Source organism: Podarcis pityusensis (assembly GCF_964106645.2).
Source record: "Podarcis pityusensis genome assembly, chromosome: Z".
NCBI lineage: Eukaryota > Metazoa > Chordata > Lepidosauria > Squamata > Lacertidae > Podarcis > Podarcis pityusensis.
In genome coordinates, this window is record NC_138044.1 from 16,708,292 (window position 1) to 16,733,332 (window position 25,041).

General features: G+C 44.9%; 1 protein-coding gene across 7 annotated transcripts; it reads left to right on the forward strand.

Annotated features, from left to right (window-relative positions):
- The first annotated feature begins 1,435 nt into the window (after positions 1–1,435).
- MIGA2 (mitoguardin 2) lies at positions 1,436–23,760 on the forward strand. 7 transcript variants are annotated; one of them, XM_080990220.1, is made up of 16 exons: positions 1,436–1,479; positions 6,048–6,272; positions 7,362–7,572; positions 8,377–8,489; positions 8,932–9,049; positions 9,594–9,727; positions 10,472–10,589; positions 11,753–11,859; positions 12,901–13,016; positions 14,482–14,554; positions 15,322–15,408; positions 16,458–16,556; positions 16,895–17,029; positions 18,683–18,736; positions 19,619–19,735; positions 20,336–23,760. In XM_080990220.1, exons 2-16 carry the CDS (start codon positions 6,177–6,179, stop codon positions 20,534–20,536), a joined length of 1,779 nt encoding a protein of 592 aa, XP_080846346.1. In that variant the 5' UTR covers positions 1,436–1,479; positions 6,048–6,176; the 3' UTR covers positions 20,537–23,760. The 7 variants fall into 7 exon arrangements, with proteins under 7 accessions (XP_080846346.1, XP_080846342.1, XP_080846347.1 ...); XM_080990216.1 differs by lacking the exon at positions 1,436–1,479 and adding an exon at positions 1,548–1,696; XM_080990221.1 differs by lacking the exon at positions 1,436–1,479 and adding an exon at positions 1,548–1,696 and having other exon boundaries at positions 10,475–10,589.
- The last annotated feature ends 1,281 nt before the right edge of the window (positions 23,761–25,041 follow it).

Consider the following 25,041-nt stretch of genomic DNA (forward strand, 5'->3'; position numbering starts at 1 on the left):
AGTGTCCACAGGGCCCTGAACCTAGGTATGCTGGGTTAGACAAAGAAGCAAACAGTTGAGTTCAACAGGGCTCTCAAGTAGAGCTGTGATCCTGGGGGTTGTATCCAATGTTAGTTCTACTCACAGTAGACTGTGAGTGGACTAACATTAAAAAGAATGACTATGACTAAATTAGGTTCACTGGATCAGAATAAGAGTAGGACTAAGAATAAGAGTAGGACTTAGTTACATACAGCCCTTGGGCACAGTGTAGTGGCCCTGAACAAAAGTGTAGTGGCCCTGAACAAAACATGTCAGTCTGCTGTTCTTGAATAAGACCCATTGAAATTAATGGAGCTTAGTTAGTCAACAGATCCACTCTGTGTATGTCTAATGATGGCTACAACCCTTCACACACACACACACACACACACACACACAAAGTATCCTAAACCAAGTAGGCTTATCATTTCAGAAATACTGTTTTTAGGCACGTGCAAACTTTAATCAATAAATTAATGAGCACCTCAAATCTAGAAAGCCAGAAAAAGGCTCCCAGACCTGTTCATTGTGGCAGCTAAAATCCAATAATAATAATAATAGCAGCAATAGCATATTATTGTGGATCGGGGAAAGAAGGATTCTATTATTATAATACTAACAATAAGAAGGGTTGTCATATTTTGAAGAGCAAAAAAGAGGATGCTATGACGACTCTCATTTTAAATACCCCTACTATATGTAAAGGGACGTGAGTGGCGCTGTGGGTTAAACCACAGAGCCTAGGACTTGCTGATCAGAAGGTCGGCGGTTCAAATCCCCGCCCCGGGGTGAGCTCCCGTTGCTCGGTCCTTGCTCCTGCCAACCTAGCAGTTCGAAAGCACGTCAAAGTGCAAGTAGATAAATAGGTACCGCTCCGGCAGGAAGGTAAACAGTGTTTCCGTGCGCTGCTCTGGTTCGCCAGAAGCGGCTTAGTCATGCTGGCCACATGACCCAGAAGCTGTCAGCGGACAAACACCAGCTCCCTCGGCCAATAAAGCGAGATGAGCACCTCAACCCCAGAGTCGGTCACAACTGGACCTAATGGTCAGGGGTCCCTTTACCTTACTATATGTAGGCTATAGAGAATCTGGGATATATTGCTGAGGGGGGCAGGAGAAGAGAATAGGAAAGCAAGTCTTCAGCCACCCGTTATGTCTATGTCTCATCCAGAAAGTACATATAGCTAGAAACATTTCGGCAAATTTAAAAAATCCGCCCAGACAGAAATTTTAAATGTCCTGGAAAGAGAGGACACATGGCAACCCTAATTTTCTAGTCTCAGGTTATTGATCTCAAGATTCCCTACTGTACAGGAGACGTTGCCCCTTTAAGAGGAGTCCCGCCCCTTGAGCTGCACGTCAATCAGCCCTGAAGCGCACGCCCCCTTTCCCACGGGGCGGGGGCAGGGGAGGAAGAGGGAAACTCCATTGCCTCTCAACCGCACTCGATTTTGCTGCGGTATGTTAAACCGGCGACGCGGTGGAGGGGCCAAGGGCGCCCATTGGCTCTCGCACGGCGTTGAGGGGGCCGCTTTCATTGGCCGAGAAGGCTGCCAATTGGAGGTCTCCCCACGGCGCCCTGCCCCTTGCTGACAACAGGCGTGTTAGGCTGTGAGGCTGAGTCGTAGCCGGGAAGGAGACGCTGCCCTTTTGAAGCCATGGAACGCCGATGCACGGTGAGGGCTTCTCAATCCCCCCATCAGGAAGGTGGTATTGTCCGACCTGCTTAGGGCAGGTGCGCGGTGGTGTGTTCCATTATGCGGAAAGGGGTGAGGGGGAATGAGGGAAATCTGTTAGTACCTTTCATTCCAAAGAGCCCTGCGCGAACGAAAGGAGCTCTTGGGCAAGTGCTTTGCTGGAAAATGATAAGGTCTCAGTTTACGTTGCTGCTGCCGTTTCCTCGTATTTGCCATCACTCCATTTGTGGTAGGGTCCTCAGCCCATTTGCGGCATGGCATCCTTTGGCCAAGCCTTTTCCTACCTTCCCAGTTTCCGTTTGTGCTTCCAACTCCGTAAAATTTGGCAACGTTACTTAGGCTTGCTGCCTTAATGGGTCTCCCTGGTTCAGGTGCAGTTTACCTCAACAAAAGAAAACGCTAGTTCGTTGCTGGGGGTGGTGGAACTTGAGATATTGCTTGGGGCTGGACGCGTCTGTGACTTAGGATGCCTTTAAAACGGGGTCAGGGAGAGTGGATGAATTGATGGAGGACTGAGCTGCTGGCAAGCTAAGGACAATCTCCATGGCCAGGGGCAGCCTGCCTCCAAAATGCCAGCCCCAGAGAGTAGCAAACAGGAGTACAGTACTGTAGTCTCTTTCTTTGCATGCTGTTGCTTTGGGGTTTCCCCAGCATTTACACCTGGTGAAATGGGACTCTCGGCTTTTGTTCTGATTGAGAAAGTCTTTTAAAAGCAAAAGTAAAAGTAAACTGAACATAGTACAGTGGTACCTCGGGTTACAGACGCTTCAGGTTACATACGCTTCAGGTTACATACGCTTCGGGTTACAGACTCCACTAACCCAGAAATAGTACCTTGGGTTAAGAACTTTGCTTCAGGATGAGAACAGAAATCATGCTCCGGCGGCGTGACGGCAGCAGGAGGCCCCATTAGCTAAAGTGCTGCTTCAGGTTACGAACAGTTTCAGGTTAAGAACGGACCTCCGGAACGAATTAAGTACGTAACCAGAGGTACCACTGTATGTCGCTTTGCTAGTGGTGTTTGGTGATGATTATGAAATAGGAACTTAGTGTCCAGGGGCTCTAATCATGTGGGAGGGGGGTGAGGATGGGATGGCTGTTGGCTTCAAGAGGGCATTTCAGAGGGCTTATTCTGGCTGCAGGCTGCTGAAAGATGCTTTGCATGGAGAGGATCCCAGGTTCAATCCCCAATGGCACCTCCAGGTAGGGCTGGGAATGTCCCTTACTGAAACCCTGGAGAGCCATTGCTGCCAGTCAGTGTAGACAATATTGAGCTAGATGGACCAGTGGCCTGACTCAGAACATGGCAGCTCCCTGTGCTCTAATTTGGTTCGTAACTCAGTTGTGGAGCATCTGCTTTGCATGTAGAAGGGCCCTGGTTCCATCCCTGGCATCTCCAGATGGGGATGTCCCCTGCCTGAAACCCAGGAGAGCTGCTGCCTGTCAGTGTAGACAGTACTGAGCTAGATGGGCCAGTTGTCTGACTTAACATAAGGCAGCTTCCAATGTTCCTATACAATACAGCCCACTTACATTAGGACTGGAATATTACTCTGTGTTTCAGGGAAGGGCCAGAGCTCCGTGACAGAGAATCTGTTTTGTGTGCAGAAGGTCCCAGGTCCTATCGCCAACATTTCCAGGTAGGGCCTAGGAGAGACTCCCTGCTTGAAACTCTGCAATGATATTGCCTGTCTGAGTAGATTGTATTGAGCTGGATGAACCAACAGTCTGACTTGAGACTATTCCATTTTAATTTAGCCATTTCTTCACAACCATGAGGCCTGGTATCTTACTTTATTTTTAGAAGAAGGGCCATAGTTCAGTGGCAGGGCACCTGCCTTAGACAATGAAGGACCCAGATTCAATCCCTGGCATCTCTAGGTCTGCCTCGGTATGTCCTGTTGCTGAAACCCTGGAGAGCCTTTGCTGGCAGTCACTGCAGGCAAAACTAAGCTTAGATGGCCCAATAGTTTGACTCGATATAAGGCAGCTTCCTATGACGGCAATGATATAGTCACTTAAAAGTTCTATGCCAAGGATTACAACAGAGACGTGATTGAAAATGAAGGAGGGATGAATGCCAGGAAGGAGTAGGTGTCCATCAAATTGTAACAAATGTAGCTGGTGTTCTGCCCTCCTACAGACAAGAGAGTGATGAGTTGGGTTGGGACAACTGATAACCTGGGTGCCTGATGGTAACTAATTTGTACCAACTGTACTGGGTGGTTGTGTGTGTGTGTGCCTGCTCCATTGAGCAAAGGTTGCTGTAAGGTGGGTGTTTTTTTCTGCACAGCAATTTGGAAAAGATCTGACACGGGTGTATCAAAAATAAATGCATGCATACATTTAAAGTTTTCCACCCTCTTGTTGTCCAGTTGGCATCACTGTTCATAAGCACTGCTTGAGAAAACCCTGTTGCTTTACAAATAATCTGACAATTACTGTATTTTTCCGTCTATAAGGCTCCCCCATGTATAAGACACCCCCTATTTTTGGGGATACAGATTTAAGAAAATGGGGGGAGGTGTATCTGTGTATAAGACGCCCCCTAATTTTTACATTATTTTTTAGGGAAAAAATGTAGTCTTATACATGGAAAAATACGGTACATAGAGCACCTTCTATTCATTTATTTTGAAATCATTGCATGTAGAAGAGTAGCATGTGAAAGAGAAAACCTGATTAGAGTCCTTCCCCTTACAAGCTCCTTTTCTATGTGCGGGGACTTCTTTAAACAAACAAAAAACTATGGAGGAACTAATCAGTCACGTGGAAAGCTTAGTGTGCCCAGAGACATGCAGCTGAGAAGCAACCCTGACTTGTTACTCTTTGTATCTCTTGGAGTTCTGATTGTCCTTGATTGTCCTCTCCTACAATTTTCAGGTTAGGCAACAAAAAGTCCAGCTGTATCACCTTAGGGGAAAAAAAAGTCAGCATAACAAGCTATTCTTTAACTCCCACTCTAGTTCAGTGGTTCCCAGAGTGAGCGGATTACCGGGGATGGGGGAGAACAACCAAGAGGCATGGGAGGGGCACTGGAGGTTTAAATTACAATCAGACTTTGAAAAACTGGCATCACTGTATCAAGTTCCTTAATTCCATTGAATGATTTAAACTAGTGTTAGAGTTGGATTATGAATAAAGGTACAATTTTTAGTGTTCTGAATTTTATTGTGTTGTTATCTTCCTTAGTGGGTCATGCAAACTGCTATTCTGAATCATTCTTTTTATTGGGTAAGGTACGGTATGGGGCACTGGGATGTGTTGATGGAAGCAAGGGGCAGTGGCCCCAAAAAGTTTGGGAACAGGAACATGCTGTCCTGTGTTACAATTATGTATTCTAGGAAGATGCAGCTGTTGTTGATCTGGCTACAGCAAAACAATTTTGTTTGAAAAGATGTCCCATGAACTGAAAGTATCTAAAGGGTAGAAATAGAGGGACCTTTTTAAAAAAAAAAAAAATACATATTGTGATATTGAGGCACATGGTCACTCGGTGCTACCAGGATATGCAAATGTCTGGCTCATTCAAGACTATATAGAACCTTTATCCTAAATAACAACGGAACTCACAAGTGGATAATGTTTTTATTTTTATAAATAGTTATTATTTGCGAAGGGAACCTTTGTATGAGTCAATACTTCATTTTCTGTTTGGAACTGCATGGTGCCCTTGTACTTTGCTTTTCCTGGCTGTGACGCTGCAAGGTTTAGTTTTTTTTAATTCTTTTCTTTCTTTTTGTTATGTTTGCACGTTTATTTTTGTTAACAAATAAAAATGAAAACTTTTTTTAAAAAAAATACTCATGTTTGCTTTCTTTTGTTTTTCTTTCCCTTGACTTCAGTCGCATTGCATACAGTAGTTTAGTTTGGTCTGATATGCCTCATAGAGAAAAGCCTTAGTGGAACTTCATGTTCAGGTGCAATCTACTTGTGTATATTATTTATTTGTTTGTTTGTTTGTTTGTTTGCTGCTTTTTATCTCCATGGAGCTCAAGAACAGCCCTGCAAGGGTAGAGTAGGTTGAGAGGCAGTGACTGGCCCAAAGTCACCCAGTTAGCTTCATGGCCAAGTGCAGGATTTGAACCCTGGCCTCTCCCAGGTCCTACTACAACACCCTAGCCACTACACCACAACTGTCAGAAGAAAAGGGATGTCTTTTGCCTCCCTTCTCTGCTCATGAGCTGGCCCAAGATGGTCTTCGCTGTTTATTACCCCATGACTGTGCCATTCTGGATGCGCTCTGTGAAAGGGCCCCTCCGTTAGTTGTGTCTGACTGTCTTCCATTTATTTTTAATTATTTAATTATTGTTTCGTACCTCTGCAACAGGGAGGCGATCTTCCAAATAAGGCTGACTGTAGGAGCCTGCCAAAGGAGAGCTGGGTCTCTTGGTGAACTTCTTGGCCAAGGTTGTTCCTCACAGCATTTTCCAGCGCATGCCTAGAACGTCTGTCAAAAATGGCATTTCAGAGAACTGAGGGGATGTCCATTATTCAGGCTCTGGCGATGACTGTCGCAGAGATACCGGTATTCCTTTACACAACGTTTGGTCAGGTGAATATGCACATTTAATTCATCCCTATGTTTAGAACTGGAATCTTAATTGTATTTTTAGGAGAAGGCCCTAGCTCAGTGGTTAGAGCACCTCCTCTGCATGCAGAAGGACCCAGGATCAGCCCTCAGCAGCATCTCCAGGCAGGGCTGCAGAATGCCCCCTGCTATCCCATGGAAGATGGTGCATGCTTGTTTTCTGCTGCTCCAGAGGGCAGGACTCAAACTAATGGATTCAAATGACAAGAAAGGAGATTCCAGCTAAACCATAGTAGGTGGCGGACTCTCCTTCATTGTAGATTTCTAAACAGAGGTTGGATGGCCATCTGTCAGGGATCCTTTAGCTGCAATTCCTGCACTGCAGGGGATTGAACTAGATGATCCTCGGGGTCCCTTCCCACTTTACAATTCTGTGAAGCCCTGGGGGAGCAGCTGCCAGGCAGTGTGGGCAGTATTAAGCTATGTGGTCTGAAATTGCGGAGAGCAGCTGCCAGACAGCGCAGGCAACAATAGGCTAGATAGATCAATGGTCTGGTTCAGAACTGGACAGCTTCTTATATGAGAAAGATTTAACTGTGCTGGATAAAAGTGCCTCTGCAAAAGAATATATTTTTTTAAATGAATATAGTGACTACGGGATAACTCAGTCAGTAGAGCATGAGACTCTCAATCCCAGGGTTTTGGGTTCAAGCCCCATGTTGGGCAAAAAGATTCTGGCATTGCTGGGGGTTGGACTAGATGACCCTCGTGGTCCCTTCCAACCGACCCATTTTATGCTTCTATGATCACCCGCCCTGTCACCCTGTGGAATGCCCTCCCATCTGATGTCAGACAGACAAACAGATATATGACTTTAAGAAGACATCTGAAGGCAATCCTGTATAGGGAAGTTTTTAATGTTTGGTATTTTGTTGTGTTTTTATATTTTGCTGTTTTACTGTGTCAAATGTTTTAATTTGTTGGAAGCAACCCAGAGTGGCTGGGGCAACCCAGTCAGGTGGGTGGCATATAAATAACAAAATTATTGCTATTGCTATTACTACTACTACTACTACTACTACTACTACTACTATTTCTCTTCCCCTTTTAAAGTCTGCCTTTTCTCAGCTGAGGCTCACTCCAGGCCTGCGTAAGGTTCTGTTCGCCACAGCACTTGGGACGGTTGCCTTGGCTCTTGCAGCACACCAGCTGAAGCGCCGTCGTCGTCGTAAGAAGCAGATTGCCCCGGAGAAGGCAGGGGTGAAGCCCACAGGTGTCCCTGTTCCCATCTTGCCAACGAGGCGGGTCCCCTCCGTCAAGAAAGGTGGCTATGATATCAGAGGGAAGCCAGCAGAGGAGCTGGCTACCTGATATTTAGTGAGGGCGGAGGGTGGAGAGGGAGTACCAAGGGGTACAAGGTGCCGCCACACTTAATTGTGTGGAACGGGCCTCCTGGTGGACTGGTGCCACATCCTGCAGGACACGGTGATAGGCTGAGGGTTTAAAGGACAAGCTAGCCTGGTCCCAAGCTGCTTTAGGTGGAGAGGCTGAGATTGCAGGGCACCTGCAGGCCCCGAGTTATGTTAACGTTACTGCTTGCTTATATATATATATATATATATATATATATATATATATAGCCTTTCAGCCAAAAAGGCAGCTCCCATGAGTAATCGTAAAAATACAATAATGTAAATGCAAACAGTATGGATACTTATTCAAAACATTTCAACAAGACTAAATGCCAAACACATCCTCATTTCTGCCCCAAAGGCAAATTATGTCTTCTACAAAAATATTAAGGGAAGAGAAGGATGCTTAAGCAGCACCTTCACCTTTTAAGGGTCCCAGGCAGGGCTGGGACTGGGGCAAGGCAGGGGGGGGGGAGTTGGTGCCCTTTGATGGTTCCAGCAGACTCTCCCTGTAGCAATGCCTAGAAGGCAACTGGTCCTTCTTATAAGGGTCCCAAACAAACCCCCAGCAATCGGCTAGTCAGAGATTTCCGACTGCTGCCTTTGAAAACAGATGTACTGCAGCTGAGGTTGTCCCCATTTCATCATGGCAATTAAGACCCCTCATCACAAAGCCTTTTTTTGTTGTTGTTTGAACCGCATGTTCTGTTTTGCAGGTTACTCCAATAAGCGAGTGCAGAGCCCAAGCAGCAAAAGCAACGACACGCTCAGTGGGATCTCCTCCATCGAGCCCAGCAAGCACTCCAGCTCTTCCCACAGCCTCGCTTCAGTACGAGTTTCTCTTTGCTTTTTGTCTTCTATCCATAGCTCCTAGCCAGGGTGCTGGGCACAGACTTGTGGCCCTCTCTGTCTCGCCCTCAGGACTCTCTCCCAGGCCATACTCCCCCGCCAGCCCTGCACTGCCCTCCCCCTGCAGTGCCTGTGTTGCTGAAAGGTATCCTTGAAGCAGGAGCATGCCTGTTGTTTGTCTGGAAGGAGACAGAGGGGTGCAGGTGGCAGGGTGTAGAAAGCACTGGTTTTGCATGGCCAGAATGTAGCAAAAATCACAGTTGCAGTGTTTGGGATTTTTGGAGATAATATGAGTAAGAGGTTACATGAAAGAATTTTAAAAAGTGTATGCACCTTAAAAAAAGAGAAAAGCATGCTTAATGGGGTGGGAACACTTGAGGCTGCTAACGGTTCTTTTTCTTCCTTCTCTTCTCACTTGGTAGATAGTGGTGGCCAACTCTTCCAGCCCGACTCCAGCGTCAGCAGGACCCTGGGAGACACAACCCATAGAAGATCCAGGAGCTGCAGGGGACTGTAGTGCAGAAAACCTCTACTTCCAAGGTCAGGACCTGGCCTGTTGCTGCTATGTGTTGTATGAAGTGAAATGGTTGTCCCAGGGAAGCTGGAGCAATCTTGTTTTCTGTTGCTTCCATGGATTCAAATTGCAAGGAAGGAGATTCCAAGTAAACGTTAGGCAGAACTTTCTGAGAGGAAGAGCAATTTGACAGTGGAACAGACTCCCACAAGAGGTAGTGATCTCTCCTTCACTGGAGGCGTTTAGGCAGAGGTTGGATGGTCATCTGTCAGGGATATTTTAGCTGTCATTTCTGCCTTACAGAAGGTAGGACTAGACAACCCTTAGGGGTCTCTTCCAACTCGTCAATTTTATGATTCTGTGAAAGCAAATGCTAACTTAAAAAAATGTGTCAGGGAGTCTTTTGTGTTGCCAATGGAGAGTTTTCCAATGGGGCCAGAAAAAGAGGGAGAAAAAAGATGGACCTTTTTGACTGCTATATTTTCCCCATCTACTGTAAGAAAACCAGTTGATTTTTTTTTAAAAAAAGTGATTCTTTGGCCTTCTTTTCTGCCTACCTTGCCTTGACAGGGATGGAGCTGTTTGAAGAGGCCCTGCAGAAGTGGGAACAGGCTCTGACTGCCAGGCAGAGGGACCACACCAGCCCCTCCATCACCTGGGACAGCCGTAAAGAACAGGAGTTACTGCCAGAGGATCTCCTGGAGGTATAGCCCATTAGCTCAGATGTGGGGAAACCTTTGTGCCTCCAGTTGATGCTGAACTACAGCTCCTGGGGCCATTGACCATGTTTCCTGGGGCTGATGGGAGTTGCAGTTCAGCAGCATGCAGCCAGGAATGGGGGAGTAAAGGGTTCCCCACACCTGAGTTAGTTGAGTGACAGGAGTGAGGAATCTTTGGCCAGAGCACTGAGTTCTAAAGATGCAGGAGCACTGGCTGCACACTCTGTTTTACAGCCCACACCCCTGCTACACCTCTCCACAGAGTTCATTTATTTATTGCATCCATATCCCACCTTTTTCTCCAAGGCATTCAATGTGGCACACATGGTTCTTTTCCTCATTTAATCCCCACAACTCTGTGAGGTAGGTTGTAGGCTGAGAGTCAGTGAGTGGCCTCAAGGTTACCCATAGAGCTTCATGGCCAGGTGGTGATTTGAACCCTGGTCTCCTAGGTCCTAGTCCAACGCTTACCACTACACTGCACTGGCACTCATGGTGGTTGCTATGGCAAGGCTGCCTGAATGAAGCTCATGGATCACTGATGGTCTGCAGATCTTTTCTTTGGGTACCTCCGGCCTCCCTTGCTGCCTGTTGGGGATTTCATTGGATGTTCTTTTTAAAAAAATCATGCTTGCTGTAAATCATGCCTACTAGCTTCGGGGGCAGGGTGTTGATGGGTGTGAGCTCTGCAAGGTTTAATAAATGCTATATATCTTTTTTTCTATTAAGCAGGAATCCCAGAAAATAGAGTTTGCAGAGAAGCTGGAATCCCTCTTGCACCGGGCGTATAACCTCCAGGAAGAATTTGGTTCCACCCTCCCTGCTGACAGCATGCTGCTAGACCTGGGTGAGTGGCGCTAGGATCCAGCTGTGGGCCAAGTTCTAGGTATTACTATTAGTATATACAGTCCTTAACAAACTTGGGACCAGTTCACCTATCAGATTCCCAACTCCACTTGTGCTTACTTGACTGCTTTGATAGGCAAAACTGGCACTGCTACAGGTCCCGCATAATGCCCGTTTCACACTTGTAAGACCTCAATTTTTTAGTGTGGTAGCATCTACACTTGGGATCTCTCTTCCTTTTGATACCAAGCAGTCATAGAATCATAGACCTTGGTGTGGTCTGACCAAGGCTGAATAGAGTAGGACTATTACTTTCTTTAATCTGGACACAATACTTCTGCTGATGCAGCCCAGAATAGCATTAGCTTTTTTTGTTGCTGCATCACCCTGTTGACTTATGTTAAACTTTTGGTATACTAAGACCCTTAAATTCTTTTTACATGTGCTACTGGCAAACCAGGTGTCCCCCATCTTATGCAAATGGAATGAGCATCCCCTCAATTCCTTAATCCAAGTCGTTAATTAAGATGTTGAACGACAACAGGCCCAGGCCAGGACAGAACCCTGTGGCATCCCACTTGTTACTTTTCTCCAGGATGATGAAGGACCATAAGTGAGAACTCTTTGGGTTCGGTTAGTCAACTAGCTACAAATCCACCTAGCAGTAACCTCCTCCAGTCACCATCAGTGTACTCTTTTGGGAATGTACTAAAAACCTTTTTGTTTAGACAAACCTACCGAGATGTTTAGAAAGTTGATGCATGATTAATCTGTTTTTAGGCTTTGGTTATTTAAACTTTTTGAAAGTCTTAAATCATGGGTTATTTATTTTTCTTAGTGACCATTCTATTGTTTTATATATATATATATATATTTGTAACCTTCTTTGAGTTCTTGGGGATTTTCTTTGAAAAATCAGGCAGTGCATAAATTGAATGAAACAGGTAAACAAACAAACAAACCAACAAACAAACAGAGGCAGGACAGACTCCCACTTGACTTAGCAGGAATGTTCTTTGATATTATACAGGCAAAATTGGGGGTGAGGGTGGTGACCTCAGAAACGTGCTTTTTTCTCTGGCCCTCCAGCATGCTGTGTTGAGCATCATACTAGTTTGCTTATTATTTTGATGTCTGAGTCTTCCCACTCCCCATCTTCCCCAGAGAGAACACTCATGTTCCCGCTGACAGAGGAGTCTCTAAGACTCCGGGCTGATGATGATGATGAAAACAGCTTGACCTCTGAGGATTCCTTCTTCTCTGCTGCTGAGGTGATTTGTACTATGTGCTGTGGTTTTCCAAACTTGCTGCCTTCGTGGTGATGGGGAATCCCTTTCATGTTTGCTTGTCCATTTCAGTAAATTTGCTTTGAGCATGTTGCAGAGGATTGAGCTGTCTTCAAGGCAGTATTGCCCACAAACCATTCCTTTTTTGGGGAAAAGTCCTATAAATAACTAACCAGATTACAAAGCAAACTACCGTATTCCTATGGACCCAGAGGTGGTACAGTCGTACCTTGTTTGCCGAATGCCATGGAATTCATATGCTTTGGCTCCCGAACGATCGAAAACTGGAAGTGAGTGTTGCGGTTTTCGAACGATTTTTGGAAGCCAAATGTCCAGCATGGCATCCACGGCTTCCGATTGGCTGCATTCTGTTCAAGAACAAAGGTATAACTGTACTATCAGTTTCCAGAATTTTGAAGCTTAATGAATAAAGATTTTATCATGCATCTGCTAACAGCTGCAAAGCTAGTAATCACTGTAGACTGGAGATCTCTCAGATCTTTTGGGAGCATGGATCTCACAGGTCTGGGGCTTGACGGTCATGGACAAATTAACTGCCTTAAAGCTTGAACATCATACAGGAAAGAGGAGTATCACCTTCTATGCAACATGGTTCGGTTTTATGCAGCATTCACAATCTTTTTAACATGGCTTTTGCCCACCAAGAAGAACACATGGAATACTCTGGAATGACACTTGCAATTAATTATATTACTGATGCTTGTGAAAACAGAAGCTGTGTCCTACTTAGAGACAAATCTGCACTCTGGGAGGGAGTTTTATTTGTTGATGTTATTATGCAATTCTGTTTAAGTTTGGAATCAATAAAATATGTTTTTTAAAAAAAACAAACAGAAAAAAGAAGGGCAGTCCTGGGTACAGTGTCATTGCAGTAATCAAGTCTGGAACTCAGAGAAGCATGGATCAGCCTGGCACAATCCAACCCAACATTGCCTTAGGGCAGCTTGGTATTTAGGAATTGTGGCCTTTGGGTGACATCAGTTTTATTCTGTTACATTTTTGCAGCTCTTTGACTCTTTTCAAATCGGGGAGGCTCCTTTCCAGCTCTCCAAGCCGGTCGCGGCATATGAAGAAGCTTTGCAGTTGGTGAAGGATGGACAGGTGTCATGCAGGACTTTCCGGTGAGCAAGTGAACTGATCTGTACCAGAAAGCTCCATATAGTCTGTGTATTATGTGCTACTACCCCTGGGAGGTGGTGGGATTACCTAGAGCAGGGGTTGACAACGTGCGGCCCATGGGCTGGATGCGGCCCACAAAGACCATTTTACTGGCCCACGAGCCACCCCCAAACCGAGCCCACCCACTTGGTGAGTCCCCCACGTGCTGCGCTAAACTGGTGCGGCGCGGCATGGTGCAGGGACTCGCCGAGTGGCACCAGAAATCGCATCTGCACATGTCCAGATGCCAAAAATCGCTTCTGTGCAGGCGCAGTTTTCGGCATCTGGCCGTGGGCAGAAGTGATTTCCAGCGTTGCGGATATGCGCAGATGTGATTTCCGGTGTTGCGCTGTGCCAGTCCGGCCCATGGACGATGTCCGTGGGAGTGATCCGCCCATGGCCAGTAAACCTTGTCGACCCCTGACCTAAAGGGATGCTAAGAAGAAGAAGAGTTTGGATTTGATATCCCGCTTTATCACTACCCTAAGGAGTCTCAAAGCGGCTAACAAATCTCCTTTTCCCTTCCTCCCCCACAACAAACACTCTGTGAGGTGAGTGGGGCTGAGAGACTTCAGAGAAGTGTGACTAGCCCAAGGTCACCCAGCAGCTGCATGTGAAGGAGTGAGGAATCGAACCCGGTTCACCAGATTACGAGTCCACCGCTCTTAACCACTACACCACACTGGCCAGTTTCCACACTGGGTTCCATTGTCTCCTGGCCAAGAAGCAAGGTGGCGGTGGCACTGGAGGAGTTAACAGGTGTAAAACATTCCTGTTTGGAGAAGCCTACCCAGATGCTTAGAAAGTTGAAGTAATTTTAATCTGTTTTAGTATTTTAATCTGTTTTAGTATGGTATACGATATCTTTATTGTCATTGTCCCATACAGAAAAATGAAATTGGAAATCTACATAAAACATTCAAAACCCCCTAAAAACTCTGAAACCCCATTTTAAAATATAATATACTATAGAGACTGCTTATGCTGCGTTTAGAACCAGAATTGCATTTGCGTAGAAACTGTTTCTCAGGCAGCTAGTCCTGGTCTTTATAACCCTATACCTTCTTCCAGAAGGCAGAAGCTGAAAGAGATCATTTCCGGGGTGCGTACTATCCTGCGCTATCTCTGCAGCTTTCTTATGGCACCTGCCAGCATAGATTTGATCTAAGGTGGGAAGAGTGCACCCAGTTATTCTTTCTGCAGTCTTTACAACCCTGGACAGCATTGTTTTTGGTGTGAATATGGCCAGCAATACATTGTCCTGTCTCACTTTTGGAGATCCCAGTCATTATGTGTCCTGCCTTGCCCCTTGCGGCAGCCATTTTGTCATTGGAACCCATAGGTTCCCTTTCCTCAAGGGATATGTGCCTAAGGAGCGTCCTGAATGTTTACAGGTACCTCCATTTTCACCCCTCTCTTCTCTTCTAGGACAGAGCTTTTGGGCTGCTATAATAACCACGACTTCCTGGCAAAGCTCCACTGTGTCAGACAAGCCTTTCAGGTAGGGAAATCCCAAGTCTCCTCCAGACCCCTATTCCACCTATGTGGGAATGTGGTTCTGTTTTGAGAGGTCAGTGGCTGGCTGGGCCCATGATTGGCATGTAAGAGGTCCCATGTTCAACTTCTGGTCTTCTCTGGTTAGACAAATAAGTTGCCTGATAAGAGGAACAGAAGAAGTTGCTTTATACTATGAGTGAGGCCATTGGTCTATCTAGTTCAGTACTGTCTAAATTGACTGGCAGAGGCTCTCCAGGGTTTCAGACAGGGTTTCTTCCCCAGCTCTACCTGGAGACGCAGTTGGGGATTGAACCTGGGACCTTCTGCATGCAAAGCAGATGCTCTACCGCTGAGCATTTTACCTAAAAAAAATAAGGTTCTAGTCCTCATGGTTCTAAATAATGAGCTAATTTAAATAGGAAGCTGCCTTCTACTGAATCAGGCCCATTGGTTTATCTAGCCCACTACTGCCCACACTGACTGGCAGCAGCTTTCCAGAGTTTCAAGAGGGAGACATTCCTAGCCATACTTGGAGATGCCACTGGGAGGGTTGAACCTGGGACCTTCTCTAGGCACAACAGATGTTCTAACCCGTGATCTACAGCCTCTTCTTTTCCTGAGAGCTGCTCTCGGTCAGAGAGAAAATAACAGATAGACAATTATTGTCTCCTGGCCAAGGGCTACTTAGAATCCTTTACATCAATTACACTACTATTTTCCACCCTCTTTCCAAGGAAAAGATTGTTATCTGAATGGAACTCTCTTTTGCAGGAACTTCTTCGGGATGACAGAAACCAGTCCTTTTTTGGGGAGGTGGGGAAACGGATGGTGATGGGGTTGATGATCAAGGCTGAAAAGGTAAGTGGGCCAGTTGAGGGAGAGAGGTGGCTTCAGCCATCACCATGGTTGCAGGAGACAGTTCTTACTCCTCATCTATTCCAGTGTTTCCCAAAGTGGGTGATGACGCCCTCTGGAGGGAGATTCCCTGGGAGTCTCTAAGAGGCAAGGGACCGGCAGGGATGCCGGAGGTGTAAAGGACTATCACATTTTGAAATGCTGGCATCACTGGGTCATGTTCTTCAGTTTTGTTCAATTAAATAATTGAAATAGTTTTAATGGGGTTCTGAACAACTGTGAAATTAATTGCTACTGTCTTGAAATTGTTAGTTATCTTCTTTAGCGGGTCATGCAAACCGCCATTCTGAATAATGCTTTCTGTAGAGTAGCAGGGTGATTCTATGGAACCCCAAGGAGTCAGTGGCCCAGAAAAGTTTGGGAACCACCGATCTATTCTCTTTATAGCAAAGTCAGGGGCAACTTCTGTGGTCATCCAGATGTTGCTAAACTACAACTTTGGTAGTTTCTGCACCATTGGCTGGAGGCTGGTTAGAGCTATGAGCCCAGCCATGTCTGTCTACCCAGTTCTCCCACCCCACCTCTAGCAGGGTGACCCAGTTTGAACAAGACTGATCTGAAACCACAACCACTTCACTCCACTTTTTCTTTATTTCTCTATGTGTATATCCCACAGCTACAATTCCTAGAGTTCCCTGTGAAGAGGGATTGATTATTAAGCCATCCTGGGAAGGGTAGCTCTGGGAGAGGAGTGGGGGTGGTTTCCAACTCCAGCAACCTGAACAAACGGCAGCTCCCAGAATTCTTTGCGGGGGGAGGAGCCATGACTGTTTAAAGTGGCAATATATTGCTTTGAATGCGTTGTGAAGGTGGGGCTTACTTTATGCTTAGAGCTGACCTGATGAAATGAGCACATATACGGTAAGTTTAATCATGCCCGTTTTCAGTGGGTCTGCTCTTAGTTAGACTAATGTTGTTCAGTCTGCTGTGGTGCTGAGTTGTAGCATAGATTTAGCAACTGAGCTGTCTCTCTGTTCCTCCCCACATCCCAGAACACCAAGGGCTTCCTAGAAAGCTATGACGAGATGCTTCAATATACGCTGAGGCAGGAGACCTGGCCCACAACTCAGAAGGAGCTGGAAGGACGAGGGGTTTGTGTCGTTTTCTCCTTTTTGAAATAAAATAAAAAGTAGTCAGTGAAAGCTGTTGTTATTATTGATTCATACAATTTACATGCCACTTGATTGTAAAAAAGAACAAACTCTAACAACCCTCAAAGCAGTTTGTAAATAATAAAACAATGGAATTATCAGCAAAAAAGTTTTTTGAAAGATTCAAGCATTAATTAAAATAAGTAAATGGTTCTAATTTTTTTTTAACATTGTGTTTTAATGCTGTAACCCATGCTGGGATGTTGTGGTGAAGGGCAAGCAATAAATAAACTGTTGTTGTTGATGCCTGTCAGTTTACCTGTATTTATCCTTCCCAGGTGGTCTGCATGAGCTTCTTCGATATTGTGTTGGATTTCATCCTTATGGATGCCTTTGAGGACCTGGAGAACCCACCTTCCTCGGTGCTGGCTGTCCTGCGGAACCGCTGGCTCTCGGACAGCTTCAAGGAGACGGTGCGTCTGCTGGACATACCCCCCACTGGGAAGGAGAACTATTTGTTTTTATTTATTTGCACTTACACCTCTAAGGAGCTGAAGATGGCATACATGGTTCTCCTGCTTCTCAGGAAGTAGGCTAGGCTTAGAGAGGCAGTGACTGGCCCAGGGTCACACCCAGTGGGCTTTATGGCCGAGGGGCAATTTGAACTAACCCCGGTCTCCCATGTCCTAGTCCAGCACTCTCACTACACCACCTCACTGGCTCTGATTTATGCCACAGTGCAAATCTTACCCTTAGGGCATCGTTCAGCCAGGTTCCAGCTTGTTCTGTGATCCCTGATCCCCAGGGCCGGATTAAGACTTTTACGGGCCCCATTTGTAATTTGAAATAAAAACAGCACTAAACTGTAAATTTAAATAAACAAACACAGATTTATTGCAACCCATGACGGGATCTGATTTCCTTGCATTATTTTGAACTACACTAGTAGGATGTCCCCCTGGTTTAGGTGGGGATAAGAAAAAAATGTGTAAGAGTTGTAAGGAGGTCTAGCAAAGTTCTGATTTTTCTCATGATTGTTTTGAAATATCAAATGTCAAATTATTTATAAATAAATACATTCTATTTTCTTTTGCTTTGCTATTGCCCAAAGCACATTTGGGTTGTCCAGCAGTTCTCAGCCCCCACTTAAAATATAGGTCCATTTTCAGTCCCTGGACTTGGTCTGGAAAAGTGAATTTCCTCCAGCAAGCCATGAATTGGCCATTAATGCACAACAAGACGCACAAAAATGGGAGGACCTGCTTGACACGTTTAGGGTAGAGGTGGGTTCTGAGACTGAGAAGATGGAAGGCTGTGAATTTTAAGGGCTGTTGTTCCAGGAGGTGTCTGGATAATGGTTGAGTCAGGCGGAGGGGAGACTAGCCTTGGTGCTCACTGAAGAACAGTCTTCTCCCTTCTCTTTCAAGACTAGAATTCATGAACATCCATTGAAGCTGAATGTTGGAAGTTTCAGGACAGATAAAATAAGGTCCATCTTCATGGAGAGCATAGTTAAACTGTGGAATTCGCTCTCACTGGAGGCAGTGATGGCCATCAACCCTAATGGCTTTAAAAAGGGATAGGACAAATTCATGGAGGCTGGCTGTGCATTGCCTCCGTAGTTTGAGGCAGCGATGCTTCTGAATACCAGTTGCTAGAAACTGCAAGAGGAGAGAAGACCCTTGTGTTCAAATCCTGCTTGTGGGTTTCCCATTATTAGAAGCTGGTTGGCCACTGTAAGAAGAGACTGGACTAGATAGGGCATTGGCCTGACCCCCCAGCAAGACTCTTTTGATGTTCTCAGGATTTTTAATTTTTTTACTGGTTCCGTTCTGAGTTTTTTGGAGTGCAACCCTCCCCGCCCCCTCTGTAAAGTGCTTACATATTTCTTAGACCCCAAAGCACCCTGTTCTTTCCAATCTGAACTTAGAAATCAGCTTCAGATAAACTGAAATAGCAACAGATTCCTTGCAGAAAGGTGCAATGGAAAAGATCTGTTGCTTCGTAAATTGTAATGTGGAGACTTCAGATTGTCGTGGTTCAACAGCTGTAGGTCGTTGGCCTTTGAAATAAAAGTTGGCAGCATGATGACAGTCTTGCTTTTTCCTATATGTATTTAATTTCAGGCTCTTGCCACTGCCTGCTGGTCGGTTCTGAAAGCTAAGAGGCGACTTCTATTGGTAAGTTTAATGGTATAGTTGACTTACATACAATGGTTGGTTAGCAAGTTGATTTGGGGGGGGGAGGAGGCTAACGGTCTAATTGATTCTCATTTGTAAAATTTTGCTTCCTGATGTCTAGAGGATATTTTGTTTAGTTGTTTACTATGTTCATTATGAATTTTACTGGTTTTTTGTAGCTGATATTTTATGTGTGATGTTTATCTTGATACTAAAGAGGATGCTTTTAAGTCACAATGTGGCTGTATCAGTTTGATTTGCAGTCCTTATGAGTGGTGTAGTCACATTGCAATGTACAAAGAATTGCTATCACATCATCATTTTTATTTCTTAAATTTATATCCCGTCCTTCATCACAGAGCAGTTTACGGTATAAAAACACAAAATACACAATGCTAGTCCTACTAGGAGTGGACCCAATAACATTTTTTGTTTTATTATTTATTTATTGCCAGCACCCCTACACCTTAAGGTCCCAGGGCAGTTTACAACATTAAAACATAGTATTAAAAACAGTTTGAAACAACTTGCAGTCATGAAAATAAGGGTTAATGGCCACGACCAAGTTAGACCCATCCATTATAGTTGGTCTACTCTCAGTATGCCTTAGTTGGCTACAACAACCCAAAGTATTTTAATAAAATTGGGTTGCATCCAATGTCAGTCCTGCTCAGAATGGACCTGTTGAAACAGATGGACAAACTCGGGTACATTTATTCTAATAGGTTCTGCTCTGAGTAAAAGTTAAAAAGATACCCCATTACAGTGTGTGTGTGTGTGTGTGTGTGTGTGTGTGAGAGAGAGAGAGAGAGAGAGAGAGAGAGAGAGAGAGAGAGAGTGAGTGAACCACTGTTCAGTTTGTTTTTCTTTCTCCCACATCAGGTCCCAGATGGCTTCATATCCCATTTCTACTCCGTATCGGAGCATGTCAGCCCTGTTCTTGCCTTTGGTTTCTTGGGGCCAAAGGAGCAGCTCTCTGAGGTTTGCTGCTTCTTCAAGGTAAATAAAGTTAAAAATCATAGAACTGGAGAGTTGGAAGGCTCCCAAAGTCCAACCTCCTGCAATGCAGGAAATATAGCTAATTTTAATTTACCTAAACTTTTCAATTCTAAAGATAAAGAAATAATACCAGTTGCACTGTAACTTAAAAAAAATAATAATCCACTTTTGGTCGTACGTTATTTATCTATTTCATAACATTTATATACTGCTTGACTGTAGAAAAAAACTTCAAAGTGGTTAATACTTACTGATTGTTTCTTGCAACACTGCAAACCCACCCCCAAATGGTGTTATGTATTTTTTTCTTTAATATCTGGGATGCCCTTTGAACATTGAAAAGGAATCTGAGGACTGCATGAAGTTTCGAGTTCACAAGTTTCCCACCTGCAGCCTAAGACAATGTTCAGTTTTTATTACAAGCTAACTATCTTGCTGGTTCTTTCTCACCCCTTTCCCCAGCACCAGGAGATGTTGGGGGCCACATGAAATGAGGCCAAGGGCCACATGTGTTTCTCAAGCCACAAATTGCCCACTCCTTCATTTTTTATTGCTAACTATGCTGCTGATTATCTTTCTCCCACTCTCTCTCCTCCCCAGCACCAGATCCTGCAATATTTGAAAGACATGTTTGACCTAGACATTGTGAGATACTCCACTGTCCCGTTGCTAGCAGAAGATATCCTCCAACTCTCTCGGCGCCGCAGTGAGATCCTGCTGGGTTACTTGGGGGTTGAGACCATCCCAGAGGTGAACGGGACTCTGCCCAGTGACATTGTACCCTTTGAGGAATTCAACTGAAGCTCATCCAGGCAACAAGCATCTTCTCTTCTAACAGATTCTCTTGCCCCCACCATCCAGCTGTCCATCCCAACCAAGTGGCTTAATAATTGGCAGCAAAGACACTATTCCGTCCCAGCAGTGAGTCAGGGTATTAGCCACTGCCCCAGATGTTCCTTGTTGGATCCAGAGGTTTGGCAAGGGGCATTCAAGGGCACTCAGTGAACCTGTTTCTGGCTCATCTGTAGTTCCTGTTTCTTAAAAATCTTTTTTAGCTCTAGCATAAAATGTGAAACACATACCAGGGCCTGAGCCACCCCCCTCCAACCCCCCCTCCCAAACCTGCAAGGTTTTGGGGGGGTGTAGTGCACAAGAACACTTTTCCTTCCTTTTAAAATGTGTGAATGGATTCCTAATGAAATTGGGGAAGAGAAGATAATTGATTTGTTTTGCTGTGTCTATGTTTGTAAAGGCTTCTGACTTTGTAAAAACCTTAACAGTTCTGGTGTGAATTATGAGGATAGCAGATTGCTATCTCTCTGTGCTGTGCTGTCTTTGCAGCTGCATTTCACTACATCATGAATTTTAAAATGCCATCATAGTATTTCCTGTGTGCCCCCTTCCATTTCCTCTATCTCTCTGAGTGGGCAGTATCCTCTTGTTTGTTTATTTTTTCACTGAGCACAATGACAATGCGGTGGGGGGGGAGTTATGTGTTGTTACTGTGGGGAGCAAGTAGCCTTGGGCATTTTAAGCTGTGGGGAGGTGGTGTATCGATTTTGTTTGTTACCATGTTTGTTACCTGTGATCCTCAGATGAAGGGTGTTACAGAAATTGGATAAATAATAATGATACGGGAAGCTATTTGGAGCAGTAAGTTGTATAAAAGAAGATTCAGTTCAGTTCAGAGAGCTTGGGTCCCTGGAAGGGAGAGGCTGATGGCAAATACTTTAACCCATTCACACCACCACGTGTGGAAAGCACCACATTTGCACTGAGGGATTATCCTTTGACAAAGGTTATGGGACAGACTATATACAATGCATTGAAAAATCAAATTTGGGGCTTTTGGGGGAGAGATGGCTTCCCACTAGTGAAGGTTGGCAGTATTCTTTATGGAAGAATTAGTGATCGAGGGTCAATTCATTCTGTTATTTAAAACTGAGAATTTGTCTCTTCTTCTCCACCTCCTCCCTTGAGCACACAAGGAGCACTTTAATGTCAGGAGAAACCAAAGCTGTTTGTTACTTACAGACCCAGGGAACTATGGTTTGTTCTACCCAAAAAGGTGGTGTAAAGAATTGAAGCATGCTCTATTATCTTGGTTTGTTAAGTATTGTGCCACATTCATACTGTACAATTAAAGTACTGTGATGCCACCCTTCAATTCTACAATCCTATTCTGTGTCCGACCCCTTGCAATGCAGGAATATGCAGCTATCATAGTGCTTTAAATATGTGCTGTGAATGTAGCATGCAGATGCCTTCCAGCTGTTCCTGGACATGGTGTCCTTGTACATAATCTCTGGCCCTCGATCACGTTAGCTGTGCCTGATGGGAGTCCTGCCAAGTCGGAATTGCATCCTGTTGGCTAAACCCCTAATTTGAGAACTTAGAATACTAGAAGGCTTGCAGATGCCTGGAAGGAAATAATGGTGCTTGAATGCCTGAAAATGACGGCTAAGAGGATGAGGGATATTGTAAGAGCTGGTTAAGATATTTCTCTTGTATATTTTCACTGTTTTGTCGTCTTGTGTAGCTAACCCATCATGCAGCCACATTCTCTAGCAGTGATGGAGAGACTGAGGCACCGTCCAGAAGTTGTTGGACTCTAATTCCCTTTAGCCAGCATGGCCACAGGTGATGGGAGTTGTAGTCCAGTATCAACTGGAGGGGGGCCCAGGTCCCGCAGCCCTGCAGTGTAGGACTTTCTGTGTGGGAAATGGAAGGGGAAAACACTACAGAGCAAGTGTGGGGAACCTTTGGCACTGCATTTTGTTGCTAAACTTCAACTCCCACTATCCCTGGCTATTGGCCGTACATACTGATACTAATGGGAGTAGTAGTTCAGCAAATATCTGGCTGGGGGGCAAGGGTTCCCCACACTTGCTATCAATGCTGGTGGCAAGTGAATGCAGGAGGATGTATTGCTAGTTGTCAAGGACCAAGGGCCCGATCCACTGGAGATGCAGTCATGCAACAAACAAATACTTGTGTTCATATTCACAGATAGTGTCAATAACCAGCAGCACTGTTGGAGTGCTTTTCAACGAAGCCTCTTAAGATGCTAAAACATGTCCACACAAAAAATGGGTTTTGGTTCTCTGTCCAGTCCTAGGAGAAAATGAATGTGACTTGGCGTATTTTTTGCAGATTTCAGAGGTCTTTTTACAACCTGTTCCATTAGGTTAAAATGTGTGGGTTGTTTTTAACGAAAGGAGATACACACAGAGCTTTTTCTATTTGCACGTTAGAATTACTTGTGTAGATATCTGGTTTCTTTGCTAGAACTTGACTAGAGTTGCCAACTGACCAGAGAAGGAACCTTGCCAAGACTGTTCCTGCGCCTTTTTAACAGCCGCTTGTGCAGAAATCAGCAGGTACAAAGCTTACACATGATCATTTCCTTATGGCAGAACTCATGCATCATGGCAAACCACAGTTTGCCATCATAAGCTGATTGAGCTTGCTTCACCCCTCTCCACTAATGGGCAGAGCAGACCAGTCATGACCAGCAGCTTAGTGTTATGATCGAACCATAGATTGTAGACAAGGTTCGTTATTGACTACAGGCTGTGGTTTGTTTCGGAGTGAAACAAACCATGAACTCCACTTCAGATGTAACATTAAGTGAGTGATTGTGGTTTGTTACTCTTAAGCATGAGAGTGGAGGGGCACAGCAGCCGCTATCAGCTCATGAATTGTTTGGTTAACCATTGTTTTATAGCGTATGGTATGTGTGTGAATACAAGCGGTGAGTCTTAGATCAAGAACGGTTTCCTTTATCTCTTTTTAAAGGACATTCCTGTTAAACCTGAAGCTAATGAATGTAACATTTGTGCCTAATCTGTTTCTTTTTAAAAGATTTCATTTTCCTTAATTGTAAAATATTTGTTGGGAGTTTTGTTTTGTTTTGTTGTGCTGCATATCTCACGTCTTTTGCAATTTAATTTAAATCTCTTTTTTTCGTATCCCATTAAGGTTTCGGCATTCAAAATCAAATAAATCTTTCCTTCATTAACAAACTCTTCACTGAGTCTTCTTTTGCTCATACACAAGTAGAACCTGTTCTTCAGATCAGGGGTTGCAGAGGTGGGCAGTCTCATGCCTTGTGGCCTAATGTGGCTTGCTAGACCTCTAAAATCTGCCCCACAACATCATTATTCCTGAGAGCCTTCCGTTTAGAAGATGAGGTGACAGAGGGTTTTCTCTGAGTGTGTGCTTTAAACATCAAAAACTTTGCTGCTACTGCAGTGTTATTATTTTATCCCCAAACAGCCCAATGGGTGTGATTCTACTGCATCATTTGGGGGAGGTGGGTGGGGGGAAAATGGCTTCATTGTTGGCTAACCTGTTGCTGGAAATGCCTCCATGCTTTTTTTGTGGGGAAAGAAATGGACCCTGCAAAAGGAAGACGCAGGAATATTCAGTACAGTACTAGACTAATTCACACCTGGGTGAATGTGATTTAAGTTATAATAATTGTGTAGGACATTCAAAGCATGTTGAACACACATGACTCCCCCCACACACCTAAAAAATTGTAGGAAGTCTAGTCTGTTAAGGGTGCTGAGAACTGTTAACTCTGTGAACATAGTGTCCAATTGCCCTAGAAATGTTGGGGCTGTCATGAAAACCCTTAAGCCTTCATGAGTTCTTACTTTGTCATGCAGAGTCCCAAATTCCTTATTCAGCCCCCTTTTTTCCAAGGGGCCAATGGGAAGCGGTGGCAGGTTGGTTTCCTGGGGCTCTCGCCCAGCTAGGAAGAAGAGGGAGCAGGGCGATGCAGACAACAGCTGGATGGTGAGGCAGCCAATGGGAAGCACAGAGGCCCCACCAGCATGGGAGGTGGGAGGGAAGGTAACAAATCAAACGCAGGGGCAGGAGGCTGCAGCATCCTTGGCCAAGCCAGAGTAGCAGGAAAAGGGCTTTCTTAGAAGCAAGACCTTTTAACTTCTATAGGGCTTACTCCCAGATAATGGCTGGAATCACATGAGGTGAGGCGTGCATCCCAAGTTGTTGATGATGTGATATGCAGTCCTATGACTAAATGGTAGATTAAATGGTGCTTATCTACCCCACCCCCAAAGTTAATCTGGTTTGGGATTGCAGCCTTGACTGGGAGATAAGAATGGCTTTGCTGAATCAGCTGTCCCTAGAGAATTCTGCTTGCTGGTTGTTTACAGCAAAACAAGGACAACAAAACCAAGAGAGTTAAAAAACGAACAAACCAACCGAGAGTCTTGTGGCTCCTAAGATGATCACGCACTTGTTATTTCAGCCCAAGTTGTGCTGATCTAGAGTCT

Coding starts and splice junctions, on each gene's coding strand:
- MIGA2 (XM_080990220.1), top strand. CDS start 6,177: ATGGCATTTCAGAGAACTGAGGGGATGTCCATTATTCAGGCTCTGGCG. Junction 8,490..8,931: donor CTTCCCACAGCCTCGCTTCA/GTACGAGTTTCT, acceptor CTCACTTGGTAG/ATAGTGGTGGCCAACTCTTC. Junction 15,409..16,457: donor TGATGATCAAGGCTGAAAAG/GTAAGTGGGCCA, acceptor CCCACATCCCAG/AACACCAAGGGCTTCCTAGA.